The sequence below is a fragment of the Halichoeres trimaculatus genome, unplaced genomic scaffold, assembly GCF_033239565.1.
Source record: "Halichoeres trimaculatus isolate MK-OKI-2021-1 unplaced genomic scaffold, fHalTri1.1 fHalTri1_scaffold_3, whole genome shotgun sequence".
NCBI classification, from domain to species: domain Eukaryota; kingdom Metazoa; phylum Chordata; class Actinopteri; order Labriformes; family Labridae; genus Halichoeres; species Halichoeres trimaculatus.
Genome location: NW_027437181.1, coordinates 18,019,225 through 18,043,318, shown reverse-complemented (window position 1 = coordinate 18,043,318; position 24,094 = coordinate 18,019,225). Strand labels below are relative to the sequence as shown.

The 24,094-nt window shown below is 37.8% G+C and overlaps 2 protein-coding genes and 1 long non-coding RNA gene across 4 annotated transcripts in view; 1 reads left to right on the top strand and 2 right to left on the bottom strand.

The window, feature by feature from the left end:
• LOC141788375 (uncharacterized) overlaps positions 1–12,936 on the bottom strand; it is a 109,106-nt gene extending 96,170 nt beyond the window's left edge. Inside the window, exons 1-2 of the long non-coding RNA XR_012598131.1 lie at positions 12,625–12,936; positions 10,645–10,711 (exon numbers count right to left, since the gene is read on the bottom strand). This is a non-coding gene — a long non-coding RNA (uncharacterized LOC141788375). The remainder of the gene's footprint in view (positions 1–10,644; positions 10,712–12,624) is intronic.
• ric3a (RIC3 acetylcholine receptor chaperone a) lies at positions 11,182–17,515 on the top strand. The gene is made up of 6 exons (XM_074667313.1): positions 11,182–11,382; positions 14,180–14,397; positions 14,586–14,661; positions 15,015–15,108; positions 15,461–15,618; positions 15,766–17,515. The coding sequence occupies exons 1-6, from the start codon at positions 11,265–11,267 to the stop codon at positions 16,557–16,559; spliced, it is 1,458 nt and encodes a 485-aa protein (XP_074523414.1). The 5' UTR covers positions 11,182–11,264; the 3' UTR covers positions 16,560–17,515.
• Positions 17,516–17,606: 91 nt separating this feature from the next.
• The window catches only part of tub (TUB bipartite transcription factor), a 56,414-nt gene continuing 49,926 nt past the window's right edge, over positions 17,607–24,094 (bottom strand). Inside the window, exons 9-12 of one of the 2 annotated variants that reach the window (XM_074667311.1) lie at positions 23,608–23,722; positions 21,323–21,421; positions 21,051–21,222; positions 17,607–19,448 (exon numbers count right to left, since the gene is read on the bottom strand). In XM_074667311.1, the coding sequence (XP_074523412.1) occupies positions 19,315–19,448; positions 21,051–21,222; positions 21,323–21,421; positions 23,608–23,722 (520 nt within the window). In that variant the 3' untranslated portion in view covers positions 17,607–19,314. The remainder of the gene's footprint in view (positions 19,449–21,050; positions 21,223–21,322; positions 21,422–23,607; positions 23,723–24,094) is intronic. The other variant, XM_074667312.1, reaches the window with a different exon arrangement.

Sequence of the window (24,094 nt, the reverse complement as noted above, 5' to 3'; positions counted from 1 at the left end):
AGTGCAAGAGGGATGATGGGGGATAGCAGGTGAGGTCTTAGAGTTAAACGAGGAACTATGGTGAAAGCTGAAGAACAAAACAATACACACAGACTCTGGAGTATGACAGCAAAATGATGTTTGTCTGAACTGATTATTAAAACAGGCAACAAGGTCTCAGAAAGGTAGCAGGCTATACAAAAATGTAAATTATGAATGACTAGTTATACAGATATTCTTGAATTTCAGAGTTTTGTTTGCCTGGTGAAAAACAGTGTAACCTGTGCAAAAGGCATGGATTGAGTTACGAGGTTGATCTTTTCTCAAAAAAAAAAAAATTTAAAAAAACACAAATAAAGGTTCCTTATTTTTGAGACAATGCATTTTTCCAAGAAACAGCATAGGTTAAAAGGGGGGGGTATGCAGGATTTTCCTAAAAAAAAAATAAAAAAATCATATTTTACCCCTCAGCCTGTATGTAGATGTTTTGGTTGTATCGGGCCGTGTCTGGGTGGGGTGTAAACGTGGTTACATCAGCCAATCACAGAGTGCCCAATGCGCAAGTGACTTCACAAGTTGATGGTGGAAAGAGGCAGCTAATGAGAGCGGCTACAATAGTGGATGTAGCACGGGAAAGAAAAAAGACACAACCAAAGTGAAACAAAACGTCAAACAGATAAACAAGGTTGAAGCTTGGCTTGATTTTCACTTACTTTCAAGAACTTGGAGAGCAGATTGGGGTGAAGAGCAACAAGACTTGGCTTTCTGCTAACCAGGCATGTGTCAAATAACCATGATTAGCTTGTGCTAACATGCCAAGTCTGGTGAATTGTTCTTGAGTCTCTTCCACGTAAAAACCTGATGCTATTAAGGATGGCTACCGAATTAGGCACTTTTATAATTACCGACCGAATTCTGTCAAAAGTACTAGGTACCGATCCACATAAAATCAAAAGGTGCCATGTTAAGGTAGTTAAACGCATCCTTGTGACTGTGAGGGAGTGGAAGAGAAGGTGATTTTCCATGCTGGACATGAACACTGCATTGCAAGGTTATATAGTGAAGAATAAGTTTGTTACATTGAAGAAAAATAAGAGATTTAATTATTATTTAACAAATTTATATTTTTTACCACATGAACACAAAAAAGTACCAAAAATGGGTACTGTTGAGTACCGATACCGATTGCCAGGTACTGGGCATCGCTATCATATTGTTTCAATGTGAAAGGCAACCATCCCTTGATGCTATAGATGATTGCTAGGCTAGTGAGTGTTTTCATGTAGTCACAGTCCGAGGTAGTGGGTGTGCACTGCCGCTGGCACTGAGCCAAGGAGGAGGAGCCCAGTTTGAATGTTGTGTTTACTAACAAGCAACAAAAATTCCTGCATACCCTACTTGATGATTATTTACATTTAAATGAAAAGTTGTGTTATAGGTGATTCGGAGGCAAAATTAAAACATTCACGTTGAGGGAAATTTGGATTGGTCATTTGTAACACTGACAGAGATTTATTCACAAGGTAGTTTTGTTTACACTTGTCATAACACCGAATAGTGTAATGTAACATGTTAAAAGTAAATGGAGGATTGATTCATAGTGCAGACAGAGCTCTTTTAGTAAATAATGGAATGCCTTACAGGGTACCTGGACCAGAATCCAGGAAGAGGACACAACAGGATTTGACACTCTGGCCACTGGAAATAAGAAGATCTTCATTACAGAAGAAAAGACACTTCATCACCCTCTACAAAAGACAAAGTACAGGCAGGATATAAATGGGTCCAACTATCTACTGGCCAAGCCATTAAAAATGTATTCAAGTGTACTTTCCCCCTTTTCTTGGACTTGGTGGTTGTTCATTAAACACCTGGTGGGTCCAAACAGGTCAACCACAAGCACCAGGAATATATTCACAAACTCAGACTACAAGTGGTTTATCTGCCCCAACACATACTCCTGACAGGTTTACACCAGATTCTGTCCCTTTTGAGATTTATGCCCATGTTTTGCCCCCATGCCCCTTATCTATTCAGGGTGTCCTGTAAGACAACCTGCAGGAGTGAAAGAAGAGTATTTAAGGCCGTATCACCACTACAAAAAGAGCTGCGTGTTAACAAGTACAAGACAAGCACATCACACTCAAACAATGCGGCACTGCCTCCAATCCTGTGCTCTCTTTCACTCACTACATCCCACCCCCCGGGGGTTAGCAGACCTTCCTTCATGTTCAAAGATTATCTGTTAATCCAAAATGTGCAGGAGCATGAGATGGCAGGAAAGGGACCAATACTCAGGGGAGAGGGAGGGAGGGATGCATGGCTTTATTTGTTTGCTGGCTTTCATATTAATCCATTGGAACAGGGTGCATTTTCCCCTCTTTTCTGGGCATGTGTAAATGTTTTAGAGCTATTAAATGGAAGATGGAATTTTCAATGGATAGCATGTAAAAGTATTAATTGTAAAGACCATTATTTGGTGTCCATGAGGCTGAATCAGCTTAGCCACTCCATTCCCCCATTTGCATACAAAATGCTTTATTTTGGCAATCAATGAAAGTGCTCCACTGTATGTGTGGCTTATCACATGCTTGCAGGAAATGGATTCCTTAGCCATCTCGTTAAATTCTGTTGATGCAGAACAATTTGAAACATGGCACAGGCAGCAATGACATTTAAAGATGCCTCGGCTTAATTATATTTCGCAAACATTTGGGCTGTTTGTCCTAGGGGATAAAGTGCTTCCACTACAAAGTTAACTTGTTAATAATTCAAAATGAATCTCTCTTTTTGTTGAGCACCAATCATTATCTCCTATTATTGCTGGTTAAGGGCATTCAAGGTGCCTCGAACACACAGGGGAGACATGCAGCCATTTAATACTTCAAATAAAGCATGCACATGCAGCACTATGAAGTTTTAAAATTCAGCAGAAAATCCACCAAACACTCTGAAGTTCCCTTTAACATTTTTAGCCTGTAAGATGGAGAGGGGATGCTCAAGCACACAACAATCGACACACAAATTGAGCAAACAATTTCAAAGAATACACACACACATACAGCAGTATCTTTAGACAAGACTACAAACAGAATAGATAAATAGATGCTAAAACAACTTGACAATAAAGGTTTGGGTTGGCTTTGATGAAATGCTTTTGTAAAATTTGTCATTAGGCATAAATGTTTTTAGCCATTGCAAAAAAAGGTATAAAAGCTCAACTCGTATGTTAATAACATTCTAGCGTTACAACAATACCATAATTTTAACTCTATTGAGAACTTGTGATGGTAAAAATGTATCGATTAGGGCTGAGAAAGAATTCATCAGTGCACTGCAACAAATTTTTCTCAACTCAGTATTGAGTGGAATAGATTATGCCCCTTGTAATGAAGCCTTGCTCTTGGGGGGGGGGCACTAAAGGTGCTGCTGTTTCGTGATCCATGATCCATTAGGTATCAGAGACCCTTCTTGACGAAACAGCTGTTGCTTGTCAAAAAGAGCAAAGCTTTACTCCAGTGTCTGAATTAAAGCATTTATATCATTGGGTACAAATTTGACCAAAATAAAAAAGGAATAATTTCCAAAAAAGGTTGGAGCTGTTTGTGCTTTATCAAAGATAGCCATATAACAAAGGAAAGTATTCATTGAGCACCAATATCTAAAAGCTGGATGTCTTAGTTCTGCCTACAAATACCAAAAAACATGTTTTTGCATTCTTTCTGTGTTTGTGCATTCACAAGAAGAGCTCACACTCAAGTTTTCCGCATCAAGAGGTGTCTATGTTTTGTTCATGATAGTGCATAAAAGCAACACACATTTGAATCACATCCCTTGGAGATTGTGTCCGTCCTTCCAATAAATTAATGTGTGCAGACTGGCAGCCGTACAGCTAAAAGACAGTCAAGGTCTGGCCTGTATTGTAAAGCATGTTTCAACTCCATTAATCCACCTCATTCCCTTTTCACAACTGTCTTTTCTTCTATGAATATACAAGATTCAAATTTGTGACAGTGTGTCCTTCATGACACTCAAAGCCAGGTGCATCCCCATCAATATCAGCAAAAGGAGGAAAAAGAATTAAACCTTTTCAAAACATATACTGTAGGAGAGCATTGATTTAATATACTGCCATAAGCCCTTGCTCCTACACTCGACATGCAATTTGGAAATAAATTGACTGATTTAGATAGAGGCACGAGAAGGAGTGGGGAAAAAAACTGATGTAAACTGGCCTGCTACTATTGAGTAAGGTGACATTGCGCAACAAATCACTTGCATGAATAGAGAAAGAAAACGATTTCTATTTCTAAAAAGTAATTTTGTTTGGGGAAGGTGCGTTGATTGCCATGTATGTGAATCTATTCCTCACTCGACTCGAGGAGCATGAACATTTTATAAAAGTCAATGTTATATTTTGCTGTTAGCATAATAATCAGGGAGGCCAGACTTTCATCCAAAGAATAACAGAATCTCATTTATTCCAAGTACATAATAGAAGGCCAACTGCAACAGCCTATCTCTCCACTGCTTTGTGTACTTCAGTGCGGGAGCAGAAATAAGTGACTTTTGCAGCAGCCGAGTCCATTGTGTTTTAATTGAGCCCAATGAAGAATAATTAAGTAATTAAAGGCTCGATAAGAGAAAAGCACAATAAACAGATAAAAGACTAACGCTGGTATTAACAATGGGGTACACTACAAAGTGAATAGGACATACCTCCAGTAAAGGCATCACTAAAAGAAGACAAGGCATCAAGGGCAACACCCAAAAATTGGCCATCAGCCTCAATGTTATTTCTTAAAAGAGCTCGAATAAGCACGTGGTCAAAATTTAATACTTCCCAGCTGGATTTAAGGAATGAGAGTGCACTGTGGTATTTTCACCACTCTGACATTAGCTGGGTTTTTTTGAGTAATTGCACAGCATGATGTACTCAGGGGTTTCCATGAGAACGGTGAAAGTCTTATTTCAACAATGCTGCAATTATGGGGAAATATGGGAATACATTTTAAGCCAGTTCACAGTTGACTTGTCTGGAATAATAGGAATAGAAAACAGAAACAGAGAGCAAAGGGTGAAAAGGCAATTCAAAACTCAACTGTCTTTAACATACTAGCCTGTAATAATAAGAATCCTCACAAGTCTCTAATACCGTCTTTGTGTCAGACACTGCCATGCTGCCATATTACTTTGAAGTAGTTCCTAGTGCCAAAATTTCCCAAACAGTGGTATCTGCTGTATTCAACATACAGCAGCCATAATCTCAGTTGGCATCATATGCTGGTTGGCAGTGATAATCTAAAATCCATTCATCCAGAGAGGGTACACATAAGCATATTTGTTTCCTAGGATTAAAAGCTTATAGATGGTTTATGGCATGGCCAATAATGTTCATCCATGCCAGCTATGGCACAATTTCTAGCTGTATTGTGGAAACAGTTTTTGTTTTATTTATTTATTTTTTATTTTATACAAGGCAGTTCCTCAGCTATTTTAACACTAAGTAGTTACTAAAATGTCCTAAGGAATGTGGTTAGAAAGAAAACATCTGAAGTAAACATTCTGCCATGACAATTCCTGAAACTTTTTCTCTTCAGCTGATAAGCAGACATACAAAGACATGTGAAGGGTTTTTCCAGATTGCATTTCAGTCAGCAAATAAAGTTGCATCATGAAGCTCAACCACTAGCAGTTTAAGGCTGGCAAAAGTTTAAAACTGCTGTGTGACTGGAGGGAAGCCTTGATTTGCAACAGTCAGAACATTGAGGATGATTGGCTTTTACCAAAACATCATGGCTTTAGAAAATAGACTACAATAAAAGTAAGGGAAACAGCTCCTTAAAGTAAAACCTATAGAGCTTAGCATGAGGTCATAAGGGAGCATTCTCCATTACAACACATGGAACCTAAAAACGTACATTAATTGTAGCATACATGTGCTGCTGCCACTTTACGTGCAAGTGTTTGTTTTTCAGAGAATTTGTGATTATTTAATTAACTGGGAAAGAGATTTGAAAGAGTGGACAAGATGAAGTGTTAGAAGGTTCATAGTTAAAGGTGAGGTACTGAATATGTAAAACACACAGAATGGCTCTAACTTGGACCACTAACCTGGATGCCACTGCCCCTTCTCCTCAAAAGCTCATGCATAACTAACGTGCTCATGCTCCCATGAAAAGTAAGTTTAAGCTCACTGATCCTGCAGGCAGCTCTTAGTAGCGTTTAGTGTAAAATGCTTAACACTTAAGATTTTTTGTTTGTTTGAAAAGATGTTGATGCACTGATCACTGCCATGCTGCTATGTTTTGTTTAGCTATTGCTTCCCAGTAACTGTCACAAAGACATGTTCCTGTAAACAAAAACATGAATGCAATTTCCAAAAATCACCAAAGCGTTGAAGGTTAGCACCAAGGATTAGTGTTGATTGGTATCCATCCAGATCTGAACTTCAGTCATAAACTATCCTTTTTTCTATTCCAGTGGCCAAGCATGCGTTTTCAGAAACTTTCAAAGTCTAGTTGACCCTCAACACTGGAAAAAAGTCATTAGTAATCCTTTCATCCTAAATAGAATTTTTAGTAAAAAATTCCACTTATTAGGCCATAATATATTGAGTCATGGCTAAATGTGTTTTGGCCATTGGCAGCTATCTGTGGCCTTTGACCAGCAACTTGAAATCAGTTCATCCTTGAGTCCAGTGAAAGTCTGAAATTCTCTTTGCAGGTTTTTAAACGTCCTTTATGCTACTCAATGACCAAAAGCACTGGACCATATAAGTAGAATACACACTTTGGTCATTCATTCATGCATTCATTTTCTACCATTTATCCTGTTCAGGGTCGCGGGTTACTGGAGTCTATCCTAGCTGTTTTCTAGCAAGAGGCGGGGTACACCCTGGACTGGTCACCAGTCAATCCCAGGACAATGCCTTAGTCAAGTTAACAATATTTTTCACAAACTTTCATTACTGATTTGATCCCAGGTATTTGATCCAGATTGTAAGGGTAGCAATTGCAAGGTTAGACCCTAACTTCACTCTTGTTTGGTCAAGCAAAATCCTTCAAAAGTTGTCTAATGTGTGTGGGGGGGTTTCTTACATCACTTAAAGCCAATCAATAAGTCAATTTCACTCACTTTATTCCAGACCTAAGTGTTGTGAAACTAGCATCAAGAACAGTCGGCTAGGTCGGGGTTCTTGTGAGCAGCCAACAAAAGAAACGTGACTAGTTTGGCTTGGTGCACATCTTTGTATCGACTTGTCGATAAGCACTATGCACAAATAATGATTACTTTCTGACAGTTGAACAATTTAAGAGTCAGTTTCTTCCAATGAAACAATCCCTTGCATCAATCAACCAATCATATGCTAGCATTTTCCATATGGAGCTTGATTCAATATGAACTTGAAAAGAAAGAGACCAGTTGAAAAAACTGTTAAGGATTAATCTGTGCTAACACATTTGGTATTATGCCTCTGTTCTACTCTTGTAATATGGGCCCAGACATACACTGTTTGCCATTGTCACCTAACCACCATCAAAGGCTATAAAGAAAGTAATGTACTTCTAAATAAAGTAATTTGTGTCCCATACAGGAACCACTACATCCCCCATCATCTCTGAGTTGAATAGATGGAGCTAACCCCTCTTTCTAAACTAGAAAAAAAAACAGCTCCAGGCCAGACACTATCTACTTGAAAGAAAAAAAAACTTGAGGTCATAATTGTCAGATGTGACAGCACAAAAAGGAAGAGGTATTCAGAAAGGATAGCAAAGGTGAAAATTCCACTGGGGTACAAAGTAGAGGAGAGCAGGCCTCAGATTGGGAAGCACCACTTATTAACCATGTAATTAGCAGATGGCTCTTCAATCTGAAGCATTCTTAGCCTTTGTGGCCAGCTGCATTTCGCTGCCACAAAGACATCTAACACAAGGAAACAAAACCTTTCTAAAGCACTTCCTCATTAGGTGTACTCTCCATATGGAGTCTATATAGCGCACTAAGAGCTCAAAATCAATTCTATAGGTAGCTAATAAAGGGATACGCCCAGAGTGTTCACTTTGTACGAGATCATTTGTAGCTGTGGCATCTGACAAAGAGTTTTTACCAGTGTCAGACTACTGAGCTCAGAGGAATGTAATAAACACATTCACAACATGTTTTAGTGAGTTTAAACCAAAATGCATTTCTTTCTTACGTGCTTGTTTATGCTACAGTCACAAAACGAGCATCCCTCTGGAGTACAATGAAGTGAGTATCTTAATTAACTTGATGTCCATTTTCATTATAATGACAAATATTCTGGATCATGCTGAAATATGGAGTCATTAACTAGTGAATGTCTCAAAGATAATGATATGATGACTCTGTTATGATCACAGGGAATTCCCTGTGGGGTTTTGAAGGTTGCATAATAGGCGGAGCTGCATATCATCTGCATAATAGAGAACACTGCTTGTCTGCAATAGTTAGCCTGAAAATGTAGGGCCTGAAGAGTGACACGTGTAGAACAGTAATGTACCAAGACATGACCCCTGAGGAACTCCATGAACTAACTTTGGTAGAAGGACCTCTTCAAAATACTTAAAAAATACTTATAAGATTAAGCAATAAACATCAATTCGCACTGCATACACTACTTTACATTGTAAGTGGTTTTATAAAACGCACTTCAAAAATCATGACTGTCATTTGTAGAAAAAATGTGCAAAAGCACTGCAAATATTTGGAAATCAGGAAATAGAAAAGAACGCTTGGTTGATAGGGCTTTAGATGTCTCTCTGGGTGCTGGTTTAAGTCATGTTTGTTGGTGTCATTTTATTTACTGTCTGCATATGTATTACCACAGTGAAAAAAACAATGGAAAAAACTATCTTAAGTAAGCATACTAAAATCAAACAACCACACATTAACTGATATGGAGTGAAGAACAAATACAGGCACTAATTTCAGTTTTTTGATATCATCATTCAGTCATTACTGAAGAGGACTAAAGGCAGTAACTCTTGTAATATGGCAACATCACTTCATATGAAATAACAGTCTACAATCTATTCATGTTCATCTCAAGCCTTAAACATTTTCTTAAAATGTTTGCATAAATCCCTTCAGATTCTTCTTTAATACGCTGAACAACAGCTCTTCATCATGTTTACCTTAGTTTCAATGTTTTAAGCAACCACTTTTCTTACTGGCTATTTCTGATGCTTTGACACATTAAGAAATTGTGCACATAGACTTCTAAAAATACAACAGGGGGTTGGCGTTATGTTTACTGATAAGTTCAAATAGGTCCATGCACTTCGTAACACCTGTTTAAGCAAAGAACTAAACAGAATCTTGTGCTTTTAAGTTGCAGAATATTCAGAAAGGAAGAGAATCACATAATTTCATTACATTAGAAAATAAGAGGTAGTATTTTCTTTTTTTGTAATGAGAACATTAAATGTGATGGCTACCTGCCTGGACCAATGTCCAGTGCTTGCTTAATAATGCACCACGTGGCATAAGGTTCATCCACAACTGCTGATTGTAAATTTTAAGCTGCATAAGAATGAAAACACAACAACACATAATCCTCACCTAACATTTACACTCGGTGTATTCGGATATTCCCCTTATGAGATCCACTCATGAATCGAAAGCAGCATCCTCATATTGCAGAAACACATGAGCATAACTTTCTGGCCTTTTAAAAGATAAAATTCAAACAAAAAATGTTCCTTAATCTCCAGATACCTCAAATGTTCAACAAATCTGTGTACTGGCTTTGGAAGGGCTGATGTTGGTCTCCCATTATTCAAACCCCTGTAGCTGAGTTTGCACTGCCATCTGCTGTTCCACAACATAAAACACAGGTCAGGAGGTATACTAACAGAATGGGCTGATAGGCCATGTGTTGCATTCAAGGGAACACTGTAAATGCATACACTGTTGTGTATTTTAATCTCTTATCTAAAAATCTAAAGAAAGTGTAAACATAGCTTTTTGCTGGCTGGTGTGTGTTTTTGGATCCAAAAATCAGCGTTAGATTGTGAAAGATAAGCACATTAAGGTTAGATCATTGCATTTGTTCATGTCTCATTCTTTTTTTTATTTTTTTTTTACTTTTTTGCAGGTTATTTCCCTTTTAAGTATGAAAAGATGCTCCTACAAAACAAGTAAATATTTCACACACACAGAAAAAAACATTGACCCAATACCTTGTTGCAATGGTTCACATTCGGTATCATTAGCAAGCTTATTTTTGTGTTTTACCACAGTGAAAAACAATAAGACTGCACCTCCTCACTTTTTCATAACATCTTTGGAGCAGACCACAACATGACAACAAGCCAATGCCAATAAGAGTTGTCAGCTGGCAGAAATATTAATGCAACCCAGAGAATTTACCAGACTCAAATTAGACCAACACACCTGTGAATCCTTTACAACCTCACATCTGCTTGTTATTTCCTCTCTGACAAATCATTCATCCAAAGCCATCAGTCTGCCCCTTTCATCAAACCTGAATTACAACCAGAGTCGACCAAGAGCTGTCATGAAGTCTCACACTGGAATCAAACACTAACTCACATGTCAATCAGCAAAGCACTGACCTGCCTGACAAACACGTCTCATTAAACCTTCCATAACACACTGTAACAGAGTGAGCGGCCTTACCTTAGCCCAGGTATTTCTTCCTCAGCGTGCTCTCATTATCCAGCTTCAACTTGTTGCTGCAGTTTCCCTAGAAAATGGCAAAACACTTTAAAAAAGGGCTGACAGTTAGGGCATCCAACTTCTTCATTCTTTAGGTTGTAAAATGACAATTTTACCAAATCTGTATGTTGTAAAGTGTAGGCCAATGCTAGAAAATACAGCATGTCGTTTTGTCTTGGCATTGGCTGAAAGCTGTGTCTGAACCCAGGGAAAAAGGCTATTTGATTTTGGATGGTTCAATGGTAAACTGTCTACTAAACCAATAAAAGATAAAGCTGCTGATTTGATAGCAGTTGTTGCTGTCTTAGACAACATTATCTATCTTCCTAATTCTGCGTCTGTAGCTTGTGTATGCTTTGATGAATCAGGGGTATAATTACAACAACAATGTATGCACTAGACCAGCTCCCTCTGTCACTCGCTGGGGATTTGTAGTTATAATTTCCAACAGCACTTGAAAGCAGCTGGTATAATCTGGTCTAATCTGTGCAGAATCATCGACAGATGAGAGATGACATCTGTGGATGCTAGCTTTGCTTTTCCAAGTGAAATAAACGCAAGGCTCTCATTTTTGAGACAAAATGTCTATAACAACTTGCCAGAAGGTGACTCTGATATCATGCTCTGTTCTCTGTGTTTCTCTCTTCCTGCCCAGAATGTTTTTACCCAGAGGGAGGACAGAGATGGGGCAGCCCGAGGGTAAGGCGGCTTATCCGATCATCAGCCATCCATCCATCCATCTCCATCCTGTTCAGATGTTCTTTTTTGTTGATGCTGCTGCTGTTGTTGTTCTTGTTGCCAGCTGTTACTCTGAGTATACAGAGTGCACAAGGCCTAGGCCCCATTATAGTGCACACATGTTGATCATAATGTTACCGAGACAGATAGAAAAAGAAAAACTTGCCAAACATGTGCACTGAAGAATGTTTATGGTCATTTTTAGAAGGCTAAACTAGATTTAGTGGCCTTTATTTTAACACAAAACTGTAAAGATGGACTATTTTCAGGGTGCTTGCTATTATAACTTTGTGTATCTCTACCACACGTTGGATGGAATGAGGCAGCACGGTCACACCTAAAGATCAAGATGGACAATGTAAAAATTTATGCAGGATTTAATAATTCTACTTTAGAACTGTATTTCTGTAGTTCCTTTGAGTTTTTGAGGCATAAATAGATACCCAGCAATTAAAATGATTATGTTTTTCCATCTCTTCTTTCTCTGCTAAAACAAATAATGGTTTATGTTAGTGAATAACACAAGGGTGTGTTATCAAAAATCATTTAACAAGCACCTCTCAAGGACTCCTTATCTCAAATAAACATCAGAGTTGGATCAGAAATAAACAGAAACTCTTAAGTTTGTTTCTGCAGTGAAATTATTTCTTCACTCTTAACACTGCAGTCAAAACTACAAATTCATAATTATTTTTCATTCAAGTAACAAAGTAAGTTAAAGCATTTTGAAAAGGAAATCAGCTCACCCTTTGACAGAAAAAAAGTATAAAAGTTTACTGTTACTTACAGGAAAAAAATGTTACCCAATTCATTACATCCTTTAAAAAAGTTTGCTCTGCTCATCAGGGCTGGTTAAACTTCTAGTTTAAAGAGGACAGGTGAAACTGGTTACTGAGTAATAAATAAACCTGGCTGCCACCAAAACTAACTGTTATATGGACCAAATAAGCTAAATATTCCTCATCAAGTGCTTACATCAGAAAAAAACTACCACACATTGTGTTGATAGACAAACCTGTAACTGTCCAAGAGATCCTCCTTCCCTATGATACATTGTGAGCGTTCACACCTTCACACGGAGTTAGCCTCCTAAATATTCAGACTTCTGTCCCAATGTGACATTTCGAAAAGTAATTAAAACATATTCTAAAAAGTAACAAAATAAATAAGTGAATGTTTTCATGATTGGTGGGAATTTATTACCTTGTGACCAAAGACGAGTTCCTCATGATTGTCTCCACGTCTGGTATAGTTGTCGTGATTTTTCTTCACGGTGTAACTTCTTCGGGGGCTGATTTTGGTCCGAATCACACATTTGCAACATGCTTATATCCTTCAACAGATGGCGCGTTTTGACCCACTAAAATGAGGATAGAATCAATATTTTGATGTGAATTTTACAGCCATGCATTGATGACTAGCACACGGCCAATGTACAAGTTACAGGTATTCCTCCTACTAGCTATTTTACCAGAACACGTGTTTCTGGAAAACTATAGCAAGCTGCCTCGTCGAGGTACCTGATGCTTGGCGGTGACAGCTTGTTTGTAATTGAGGGAACAGACTGTCAATTAAAAGTAGCAGCACATGATTGGTGTACAGAGGAAGAGAGGGCGGGAATAAGTGCTGAGAAGGAAATGAAAGTGTTGACATACACCATCTGATGTATGCAGGTGACTTGGTAATCCTTTCACCTTACAGTGCTGGCCTGGTGCATCTCCTGAGAATCTGTTCTAGCTAAGGTGTGCAGTTTGACATTAAGTATAACTGTAAAAAGAGTGTGATAATGATAGTGATAACAAAAGATAATCAGAAGCAGCAGTCTCTATCCTTTATCTCTGATCAAGTCCTCAGTGTGGTGGAAAAGTCAAATACTTTGGGCAATTATCAGAAGTGATTTGTGATGCTGATGATGATGATGATCATGATCATGATGATGATGTTGTCCAGCGTGCACAAGCTAATATGTCAGCTCAAAAATTTCAGATGTGTAAAGAAAATGTTCAAATTGAGCTTTTCAGAGCCCAATGTACTCCACTGCACACTGCGTATTTATGTTGCAACTACAGTAAAGTAAAAATGAAAGAGTTACAGATAGCTTATAATGATGCTTTGAGAATATTTCTTAAATGAGCTTGATGGATGAGTGCAAGTCACATGTTTGTTTATAACAATGTGCCCACATTTTACACTGTTCTTTGAAACTACATGTACAAATTCATTGGCCGATTGGTTGATTCAGACAATGAAATAATAATGTCACTCACTCAGCTCACAATAAGTGACACAAGGTTTACATCCTGTTACTGGAACCATTGGTACAAATGTCTCTTTGTGTTTCAATTGCTGGCAATATATGAACTGTTTTTTTTCCTATATTTAATTTATTTTTACCCATTATCTTTTGTTTTGTTATTAATACAATTAAATGGACCTAAGGGTCTGAAATAGATTATAAAGTATTATCTGAATTAGTTGACTTCACACCACCAGCCTGAAGAAAATGACAAATTTACAAATGAGTCAAACTAGCTATATCTTGGAACTTATTGTTATGACACTTTGTGAGTTTTTTTTCCTATATTTTATTATTATTATTATTATTATTATTATTATTATTATTATTATTATTATTATTATTATTAATAATAATAATAATAATAATAATAATAATAATAATAATAATAATAATAATAATTTATTGTTTATTTATTTACTTACTTATTTTAAATGACTGACTGATGTCTGTCTCTTTCAGTTGGCCCTGGGTTTTACCCTTCTGTCATGCACCAACTGTCTGTGCCAGAGGACCCAGAGCAGTGGGATGTGGATCCATCCTACTCCTTGACACACAGTGCTGAAGCCATGGTCAGAGTAAAAGTCAGGGGACGGGGCAAAAAATACAACTTGATGGCTCAAGTAATACCCATATATGGGTTTGGGATCCTTCTTTACATCTTCTATATAATCTACAAGGTAAAGACTGACTTGAACATCTTACACATGCTTTATTTGACACAGCATTGCCCTGCACTGTAATATTCTGTCTTGTACATCGTATACCAAATTATGCTATGCTGATTTCTGCTTACTCGCCACTTTTTTTAATTGCCAGTGATTATTGCTGTACTCTGTTACTCCAATCATAATTATGATCTTCACAGCTGACATGTAAGGGGAAGACTTCCAAATCAGGGAACTACACTTCAGTAACCAGGGCAAATGTGCAGCACAAGATAAGTAAGTGACTTCTACAACTATAGGAAACTGTGACACAATAGTGTAGTTTTAAAAGCTTTGTTTTCTTTGTATACCTCAGCCTCACACAGTAACATTCCATTTTCCCTAAGGTATCATTTATAATTGCTGACAAATGATTATTATTCATATTTTCTGTTGTGTAGGCCCCTTAGTGAATAAAAAAAGGGAAATTCAGAAGTTCAGCAGGAAATTTCTTGTAATTGTGGAAGGAATTTTGAGAGTAACAGCACTTTCCTTATGATATACAGACCTACTTTGTACCCTTGTAAGTAAGGGCGCGTGTCAGTGCTGAAATAAAAAGTATGTCACAGCTTCTCATGTCAATCTTCCAGGTGATTATGAGCTCGCCAGGCTACAAGAGAGACTGATGCAAACAGAAAGGATGATGGAGAAGATCGTCTCTGGAAAGGGTCAAAGCTCATCAAGGTCAGACTTTTAATTTTCCTTAAAGAATAATATATAATATGATATATTATACAATTCATCATGTATATGTTATTATTGAACAGATCTGAAAATAAAAGGACTTAAAAATCCCACTTTTGCATTTATTTTTTGATAGGTGGAAGGATGTTTGGTAGGAATTGATAATATTTTAATCCAGGCTAAAAAAAAACTAAACATAAAAAAAATCTGAAGATTAAGATTAAAGAGGAGGCATACAACAATCAGACATCTTTTTTCTTTCAATGAAAAAGCAGCTAAGCAAAGTAACTGTGTAAAGTACAGCTTTGTCATCTTGTCTGGCTGTTCCTCTGTGTATATTTGTACTCCTTAGTGGCAGAAGTAGGAAGAGCAAAACAAAGCCGTCACGGAAAGAGGAGAAATTACTAAGGCAGCTCCGACAGTTCACACAGCTGATGCAGGAGGGCCGCTTGGAGGGTGCCTCCCCAGAGATGGAGGCGGAGGAGGTGCCCTATGGTGCAGACTGGGAAGGTACATGCCCAAGCCTAAAACTCCTTAAACAAAAAGTAGTTGTTTTCTAAAACCAAAGTTAGAAAAATCTGAAAACCTTATTGGCAGAAGAGTTTGTCAAACTTTATCATGAAAATTGCGTTGTTATTTTGTAATATCCTTCTACAGGATACCCAGAAGAAACCTATCCAATCTATGATGAACCCGATGAAAGATGTGATTTTGAAGGTTTTACTCTGGAAGAACCCTCCACCCAACCCACTGCTGAAGCTTTGGCAGAGAGGATGGAACAAGAGGAGGAGGAGGTAATGGCAAGGAAACTTTCTATAGTGAAAGAAGAAGATGAAGAGGAGGAAGAAGAAGATGAAGATGAGGAGGAGGAGGGGGAAGATGAGGAGAAACAAGAAGAAATGGAAGAAGTAGCAGAAAATATTGTAGAAGAAGAAGAAGAGGACGAGGAAGAAGAAGAAGAAGGAGAAGAAGAAGCAGAGGCAAGGCAGCTGCTCTGCCTTCCTTCACCCCAGCGTAGTGTGGAGAGGAAGCAGGAGAGATTAGGTTTGGAGGTGAGCAGAGAGCTGCACTGTAACACCGGTGGCAAGAAGCAAATAAGCTTCAGTGACCACAGAGATGTGTTTCGCTACCCGAAAGAGGATGCTTATGAGGAGGAAGAAGAGGAAAAGGAGGAGGAAGAAGAGGAAGAAGATGAAGGGACAGAAGTGGAAGAAGAGGATGAGGGCCCAGAGGTGGAAGAGGAGGAGGATGCTGATGAAGAAGATCCAGTGATGGAGGCAGAGAGCCTGCTGTTCAGCTGTGAAGGTGGTCCCAACCCAGCGGAAGAGGCAGAGGAAGATGAAGAGGAGTATTTGTTAACAGCGGGGTCTGTGGAGGGAGACAGTGGAATCGGTGCAGACATGCCAAGAGAAGTGAGTGGGCTGAGGATGAGGAACAGAAGAGAGACATAAAAGGTTTTACAATTTTACAAAATATTATCTGTACATAGTGTTCTTCAAGTTCTTTTTGTGTTTTACTGACTTATTATTTCTTTAGACTATACCACAGCTTAAAAGAGAAACATGCTGAAGTTTTACTTTATACTTCTCCTACACAGGATCAATGTGTTTAGAGCTTCTATTTCTTATGATCTGTACTTTTATTCCTTTTATTTCTACCTGTAATTCAAACAATATATTTTAATGTTTTATTTTTTGTGTCCAAGTTGCTAATGTTATTACTTTTACATTACAGGGCATAACATGTTTATCAGAGGTCATAATATGTAGATAGTCAATAGAAAAGAGAATCAAGTGTATAGAGCTCAACACAGTCATGCATTATACAGCTCCATCTTGTGGTCAAGAATGGTTCCACACATAGGGATACTTCCTGTTTTGGTTATGTAAATATATAGAATACATATTAATGAGAACTTTAATATTTTTGACCACATTTTAACAACAGTAAATAATTTGTCTGACCATTTGAAGGGATGTCATTTCAAAGATTTTCAGCTTTTTTACTTTTATAAATTATGAAACAGGTTTTTACAGGTGCAGAGTTAAGGCAAATAATGAGACTATACCTCATGACATGAAACACAAAGCTTGAAAGCAAAAATGGAAAGAACTCAATGAAAGTTTACATCAGACACAAAATAATCTCAATACATCAATTGTCCAGTTTGACATCTCTATTAAAGTGAAAGTATTGACTGCTGAGATTGTCTGTGTTGATCGTGTTTGCATACCACACTACCACTCCTAGTTTCACTGTTTGCTACAATAATAGATCCTTGTAAGAAGTTCCTGAAACACTTATTACAGTTGTTTTTAAACTTCAAATAAAGTATGTGTGGTTTTATTTGGGATTTCTTGTACTTTTACTTCATATTGGCTTGAAATTTTTCACAAATTAAATATTCTCACTAAATAAAGGCTGCACTTATATGCCACAATATGACAAATAGTGAGTTTATAAAGTCTTGCAATCATTTTTTAAACAAGGAACAGCATTTTTTGTTTGACTAACTCAATTTTTATTTCATGATCAAAGGACTGTGTCCGTACCACCACAGTAAACTGTACACCATTTACTGTACAGAACAACAAGAGCACTAAAAACAGAAAGTGAAAGAACCTTTGGTTCCTGGACACATGTATGAAAAGCAGACTTTACAGCAAGAGTATCAACAATTTTAAAATAGAAATTCAAAATAGTTAGAACACAGTTGAGTACAAGAATAGTACATTTGATAAAGAGTTCCTCATAACCCACAGTAACAGTAGCGGTATCGGAGATTGTTCTTTTCCTTCATTCAGCTTTTTTTTTTTTTTTAAGGTAATTGAATACAAAATATTGGCTTGTATTTGACAAAAGATTCTGCCTCCATTAGGACCAAGAGGAGTAATACCTTGAGTAAAAATTTAAGAAGCAATAAACCAAGTGATATAGAAACAGCCAGCTGGATGAGGAATGTACCACACTCCACCTCGAGGGGGGGGCAAATTAATCAGAGATGCAAAGAGGAGAGAGGAGTGAAATATGCAAATGATGAACACACAGTTATAGTGTGTTTCGTGGCAGTTAGTCAATCTTTGTGTTAATTTTGTCATAGTAGCAGACATCAGAGATATTAGGAGATATTAGCAGAGCCTTAAGCCTGAGAGCAATCTATATATTTCATCTGCAGCCTGATTCACAGTACAATGTAAATGATTATCTAACCTTATCCCTTAAAAGTCCTGAAAACAACCATAATAGTGCTGTAATACAATCTGTGTTTTGGATTTATTCCCCTTTGGAGGTCCTGCAACTCCAATTATGAATCCAAATTAATTCAGAGTTCACAATTAAATAAAATGGGCTACAGAGAAATATCTCTGATGCGCGTAAGGACAGCAAAACCAGCGAGACCAATTCAGTCTCAGCTTATTTTATGCAAAACACTGGGATTAGTCTTCAAAGGCACAATAAAGTATGTACAGCTATATCTCATCCACATCAGACTTCAAAGTAAAGTGCACCATCATCATTTACATTCACATACATGACACTGTGACAGGGTTTTGTATCTGGAACACGGCAGCCTTTTTCCTCCTTATGTTTGGATGGGATACAAAACCAATCCCTTTTTGTGATGCTAATCGATGTGCTTGTAGCTGCATGAAGCCATAACTGCAGACATTCTTGCAAATGATGACAGAAAACCAAATGAGCATGTAATAAATACATAAATAAGAAAATAAATATATACTGTGTCATGCAGTTACTATAATAACTGGTATGCATGCTTGAGGAAGAGTGTGACCTGGTTGTGTCTTTTTTAATGTGTGGCAGATTACATAAAATCCAGTCAACTTTTAGAACTCACAGCTGTGTCATTGTTAGTGTTACTGTAATTCACAGGTAAAGAAATGTTAATTTGTCTAACTACTACATAAAGAAAAAGGGGTTGCTTTCATCATTTCATTACATATGAGTCTGATTTTGCAGGTGGATCACTCTTTGTGCTTGTTTTCTTATACCCACCAAGACTTACCCCCCCATCCCAAACACACACACATACACACAAAACTTGAGGCCCTTAAAGCATTTTTGGATATGCAGGACTTTCAAGGTGCTGGTTGATTTTGATTTATCAAACCAGCTGCAGAGAATCGTTAACAGCCCTTGATGAGAGGGACAGATGGACCAGTTCTCAACTGTGCATCAGGCTGGGATTTATTCACATGCTAACTTGCTGTCAAAGCTGGAGAGGGCGATAGCAAAGGCCTGCAGGGCGCACATCGGGTAGTTATAGTCCATGGTGAAGACATCCTCTGCAACCCGGCCAAACTGCATCACAATGTAGTCAGCTGCAGAAGAGACATTGGAAAAGTCTGAGGCACAAAATGTCAATCCAGAAATCTTGCAGATTTTTACTCTACTACATGAACGCCCAGAGGTGATGATACCCTTATTAACCTTGTCTGAATATATGGCGAGTAAAAAAACATTACTGCACTCAGATGAGTTAACAGCGCAGACTGAGGAACCAGAACAGTTGTCAGCAAAAATCTGAAACTAAATAAGGTTTGCCATAATCACATAATAACTTTGTTGAAATTAAGTCATCACTGACTAATGTGAAATGTAAATGTGTGAAAAGAGATCACGAATTGAGTTTTAGTGTTGATGAAGCTTTAAGGTCTTTTTTAGCTCAACATTGCTGGAAAATTTTCAATTGAAGTTTCGACACCAGGTGGAGTCTTGGCTAATGCTAACGTTACAGGCTTCATGATAGGAGCCAGGTGCAAAGGAAGCAAACAAGTTTTTGATTGTATCGTCGTCTGAATTGCTGCGAGTCTACCTTTTTGGAATCCTAATATGTGTACAAATAAAATGAATCCAAACTTAAAGTGTGCAGTTGATACCTGACTTTGTTGCTTCAAGTGACACATGTCCATGACAGTTTGTTGGAAAATAGTTTTTGCAGTTGTTTGTCAAAAAACTTGATCAAATAGACTGTTTATGTTCTGGAGCCTTTAGACCACTCAAACTTTACACCACATTCATACACCAACAGCAGAGGCTGCTATAGCCATAAAACATCATTGTCAACCAATACCAGTCACATACATTTGAACACAAGCTCAAGGACACTTCAGTATGTGACCCCAGGAGCTGGGATCAAACCCCTAAGCTTCAGAAATAAGAGATGACTGATGAATGCTACGCCATAGTCGCTCTGATAGTCAATACACTCAAAGTAAGCACAAGTGTGCAGCAACAGTGTCAATAATGTTTATGCCTTAAATTCACACACCAGAATGTGTTTATCTGGAACCTTGTCTCTAAAAAAACACCAAGCAAGGCTTTACTCATGTTTAATGTCAGAACTACGTGCAAATGTGAGCCACACTTTGTGTCATCAACACTTAAATAACAGCGAAACAAAACAAAACCAAAAAAATACAGCCTCTACGATCATTGCTGTGCTCAGTCTGGCCTGTTTCACACTTCTTCATCCCACTTTTTTGTATCAACTTATCTTCATTTTTTTTCACTCATTACTTTTCCTGGGTCTCTTCAGACTTCTCTATTTTCCTGTTCACTGCTTTTCTCTAGCAGTCCACTAGATGTCCTCAGCCTTCCTGTTTTCCCCATCCTGCCACTTCAACCCTCACTGCATCACTGCAGTCACCTCACTCATTTTACTGGAAATTTACAACCAACACACTACATGCAGCCTAGTTCTTCATCAGCAGATTCTTTTCCACATTTATTCTCAAGTGATGGATATTTCTTTAGTTTGTCATCTGTATTTGCCTGCTTTCCTTTTTGTCCCTTCCTCAGACAATGACGTTATACTTAAACCAACCGGGTGTTGAAGTTTTACGGTCAAATAGTAAATGTACCCAAAAATGTTACTTTCATTTCATTATAACCTTCTAACAGTTAAGAGGTAACATACTCACGGTCATTGTCGTGAATTATTTGAAAATTCTTGACGGAGGCCTGTGTGACTCGGCCATGGAAGTTGAGCACATAGGATTGTGTGTCATCGTTCCATACAGGGGTCTTGTTGTGAAGTTCAATCACGCTCTCTGTGTTTTTGTTTTGCCACCTGGCCAGCAGTGACTCATGGTCCTGTTGTGAAGAACAACAGAAGAGCTTTAGTGTTATTTTTCAACAGAACACTGATGTGAGTATTTGAAATCAGTCGGTCGTGGCTGCAGGTCAAACATACATTTCGTGGGCGAATAGAAACTCTCTCATGGTCCATGTTCATTCCAGGAATGATGACACTCATCTTGCGAGGTCCTTTGAATCCTAAGACGTTGGTTTCCTAGAAAGACAAGATTGCCTTAAGCTTATGCACACAATGAATTAGCAAACCTTTAATTACAATCAGTAGATCTAATTGAATTGAATAATAAAGATCTTGTCTGATCTACAACTTCAAGAAACAAAAAATGGAGCAACTTTATCACAAGGATTATTCACTCTAATATCTTCAGTAATTGGTGTATTTTCTTAAGTTAATGTTTTGTATGGCACTGTACCAATAACCAATAATGTAAATATTATGTGTTGTGGGCTTCATAAATATTCAAATAGTTATATACATGCATAAATGATAATGTGATTTCAACCTGATTATGGCTTCTCCCTGACTCCACAGTGTGTTGTAGTCTCCAGGTTGAAATATGCATTTTAAAGGCTACTGGACTCATTAACATGCATAATTTATTATCAATTAAACTGAAGATCTCCTGATGACTCCTTGACACAGATAACATTTTATCATTTCATGTTCAGTGGTTCACATGAGAAAAGATATGACCTTGACCTCTTCTTGGTTAAATCACTTATTTAAAGAGCCAGATTTAGCAAAAAAAAAAAAAAAATGGGTCAGACATTTAAATTTTCTTTATCAAACATGCAATGTGATAACAACTTATCATTTTAATCTTAAGTAATTTTTTGAACTAACTTTGCTGCAAAAAAATATCATTTACAATCAAAGTCTCCCAAATCCAGGCCTGGGTTGAATATTTCTAGATAAAATTTGATGCAAATTCAAGTGTCAGTGACTCGTTCAAATAAGGTGAGTTGCCCAAACGAAGCTATGGAGAGAAACTTTCTAAGACGAGGACTTTTCCTACTGATTCCTTTGCTCACCACTTTCTGTATTTCAGTGATAGATGTGTTTACCTAACGGCTTATATTTTTATCTACTCAAGCTACAAGATCCGGTCGCTCATGAGATAAAATCCAGCTCCACTTGTGTTTGAATAACTCTCTTTTTGCCCATTTCACTTTTCATCGGTGACTGTGATTCACAGCTAACTTTACAATCATTTTCACTGCAACAGAAATGAGATGAGTTCTGAAAGTCTGTGTCAACACATTTTTAAAGGTGTGATGAATACTGTGACTGAAACAGACGATTACTCAAATCACTGGGTAAAAAATAACAACCACCTGATAAAAAGAATCAGTTAGCATAGACGCTAGTGCTAAACACCGATTCTCCTGTTGTATAACTCCAATCCACCTCTGCCAATTTAAGCATATGACTTAATGTTATCCAAACCCAGCCTTGCCTTATAGTACATGCCACTACACAATGGAGACAGTCATGGTAGAAAATGTAAAAAGACTGTTTAGTATAGAACATTTGTGGACAGTCTGGCGTGTAACATTCGCTTTCGCCGTCTTGGCGAGGGCAGGCTGACACCATGACGTCACATTCAAAACACCTATAGTCCTCCAAGTGAACGACCCAGTTCCACCCTGACACTTCCGCCTCCACTCCCTCTATCTAAGTTTCATACTCTATTCACTGTCTCTTTAAAATAAAGGCATAAAAATCCCCCAAAATAATCTTAAAAAATGCTTTATGTACTTTTAGTTGCTGCGGGGAATTATGAAACTTACTGAATTTAACAGTGATGCTTCTTTGTGACTCATAAACACAAGCCTGACAGTCATGGCAAAGTTTACAGTTCCTATGCTGTCATTTTTATTTTTTGTAAACACAGTAGGAAGGTAGGTGTCAGATAAGGTATTTTACATTCTACTGATGAGCAGCCTTTTGTTGTCATCTTCCCAAGCAAATATATAATGTATGCATTTAACTGTTAAGAGGCTGTTGTCAAAATCCACCTATTACTCATGTTTGTCTAGAAAAAGAAAGTTCCTTGAAGGAGCTTTAATAAGATACAACAAATTAATAGAAAACCACTGAATAAGGACCATTTAACAATTTAACACAGCACTGACTAACCCGCAGTGTTAACTTTTGGGAGAAAAACATTTATTCTCATTTTTTCTCCTTTTTTAATTTAACATTTCCTAGATGATTAAATGGATGTGTTAAGGACAGCAAGCCTTGAAACGTTTAGGCCCTGTTGTTGTGATCCTGTATCTTCGACACCCTGAGTTAACAGTTATATTACTGTAAAACCACTGCCTTCGAAGCTCTGAAAAAGTTCAGCTTGAAATCAAGGAGCAAAGAAACCAACTCACATAGCAAATAGCTGCTAGCTCCTGACGCAGGTTGCTGGCTTCCAGGCTGGTGGTGCTCTTCATTGGGTTCAGACCACTATCGTATACAGTGAACTTTGTTCCCATGAGGTTTGACCTGCAGAGAGGACAGAGCAGACCATTCAGATCAAAACAACATGTCAAGCTTTCATGAAAGTGATGGATGCAACAATTTATGCCAAAAGAAAAAATATAAACTGAGATTTTTACACCAGCACATAAAAGGTTACATTTCAATATAAACGCCATGTTGTCTGAGTCTGCAGATAACAATTTGAATGTGGAACCTTTGAGAAGGATCGGTCTCCATTTTAGGTCCCTCTCTGATGGATAAAAGCAGTTGTGCTCTCTTGTTGCCCAGCAGGGATTGATGGTCTAGCTTCTCAGTAGGAGGCCTTGTAGATTCAGATCCTGACTGTGAGTCATGAAACCACAGGGAGGGGCTAGGTGCCATTGCTTTGCATTTAAT

Excerpts from the sequence above, each read along its gene's own strand:
- ric3a (XM_074667313.1), top strand. The coding sequence starts at position 11,265 with ATGTCTATAACAACTTGCCAGAAGGTGACTCTGATATCATGCTCTGTT. Across the intron at positions 14,662-15,014 it reads AAATGTGCAGCACAAGATAA|GTGATTATGAGCTCGCCAGG; the intron begins GTAAGTGACTTC and ends TCAATCTTCCAG. Across the intron at positions 15,109-15,460 it reads AAGGGTCAAAGCTCATCAAG|TGGCAGAAGTAGGAAGAGCA; the intron begins GTCAGACTTTTA and ends TGTACTCCTTAG.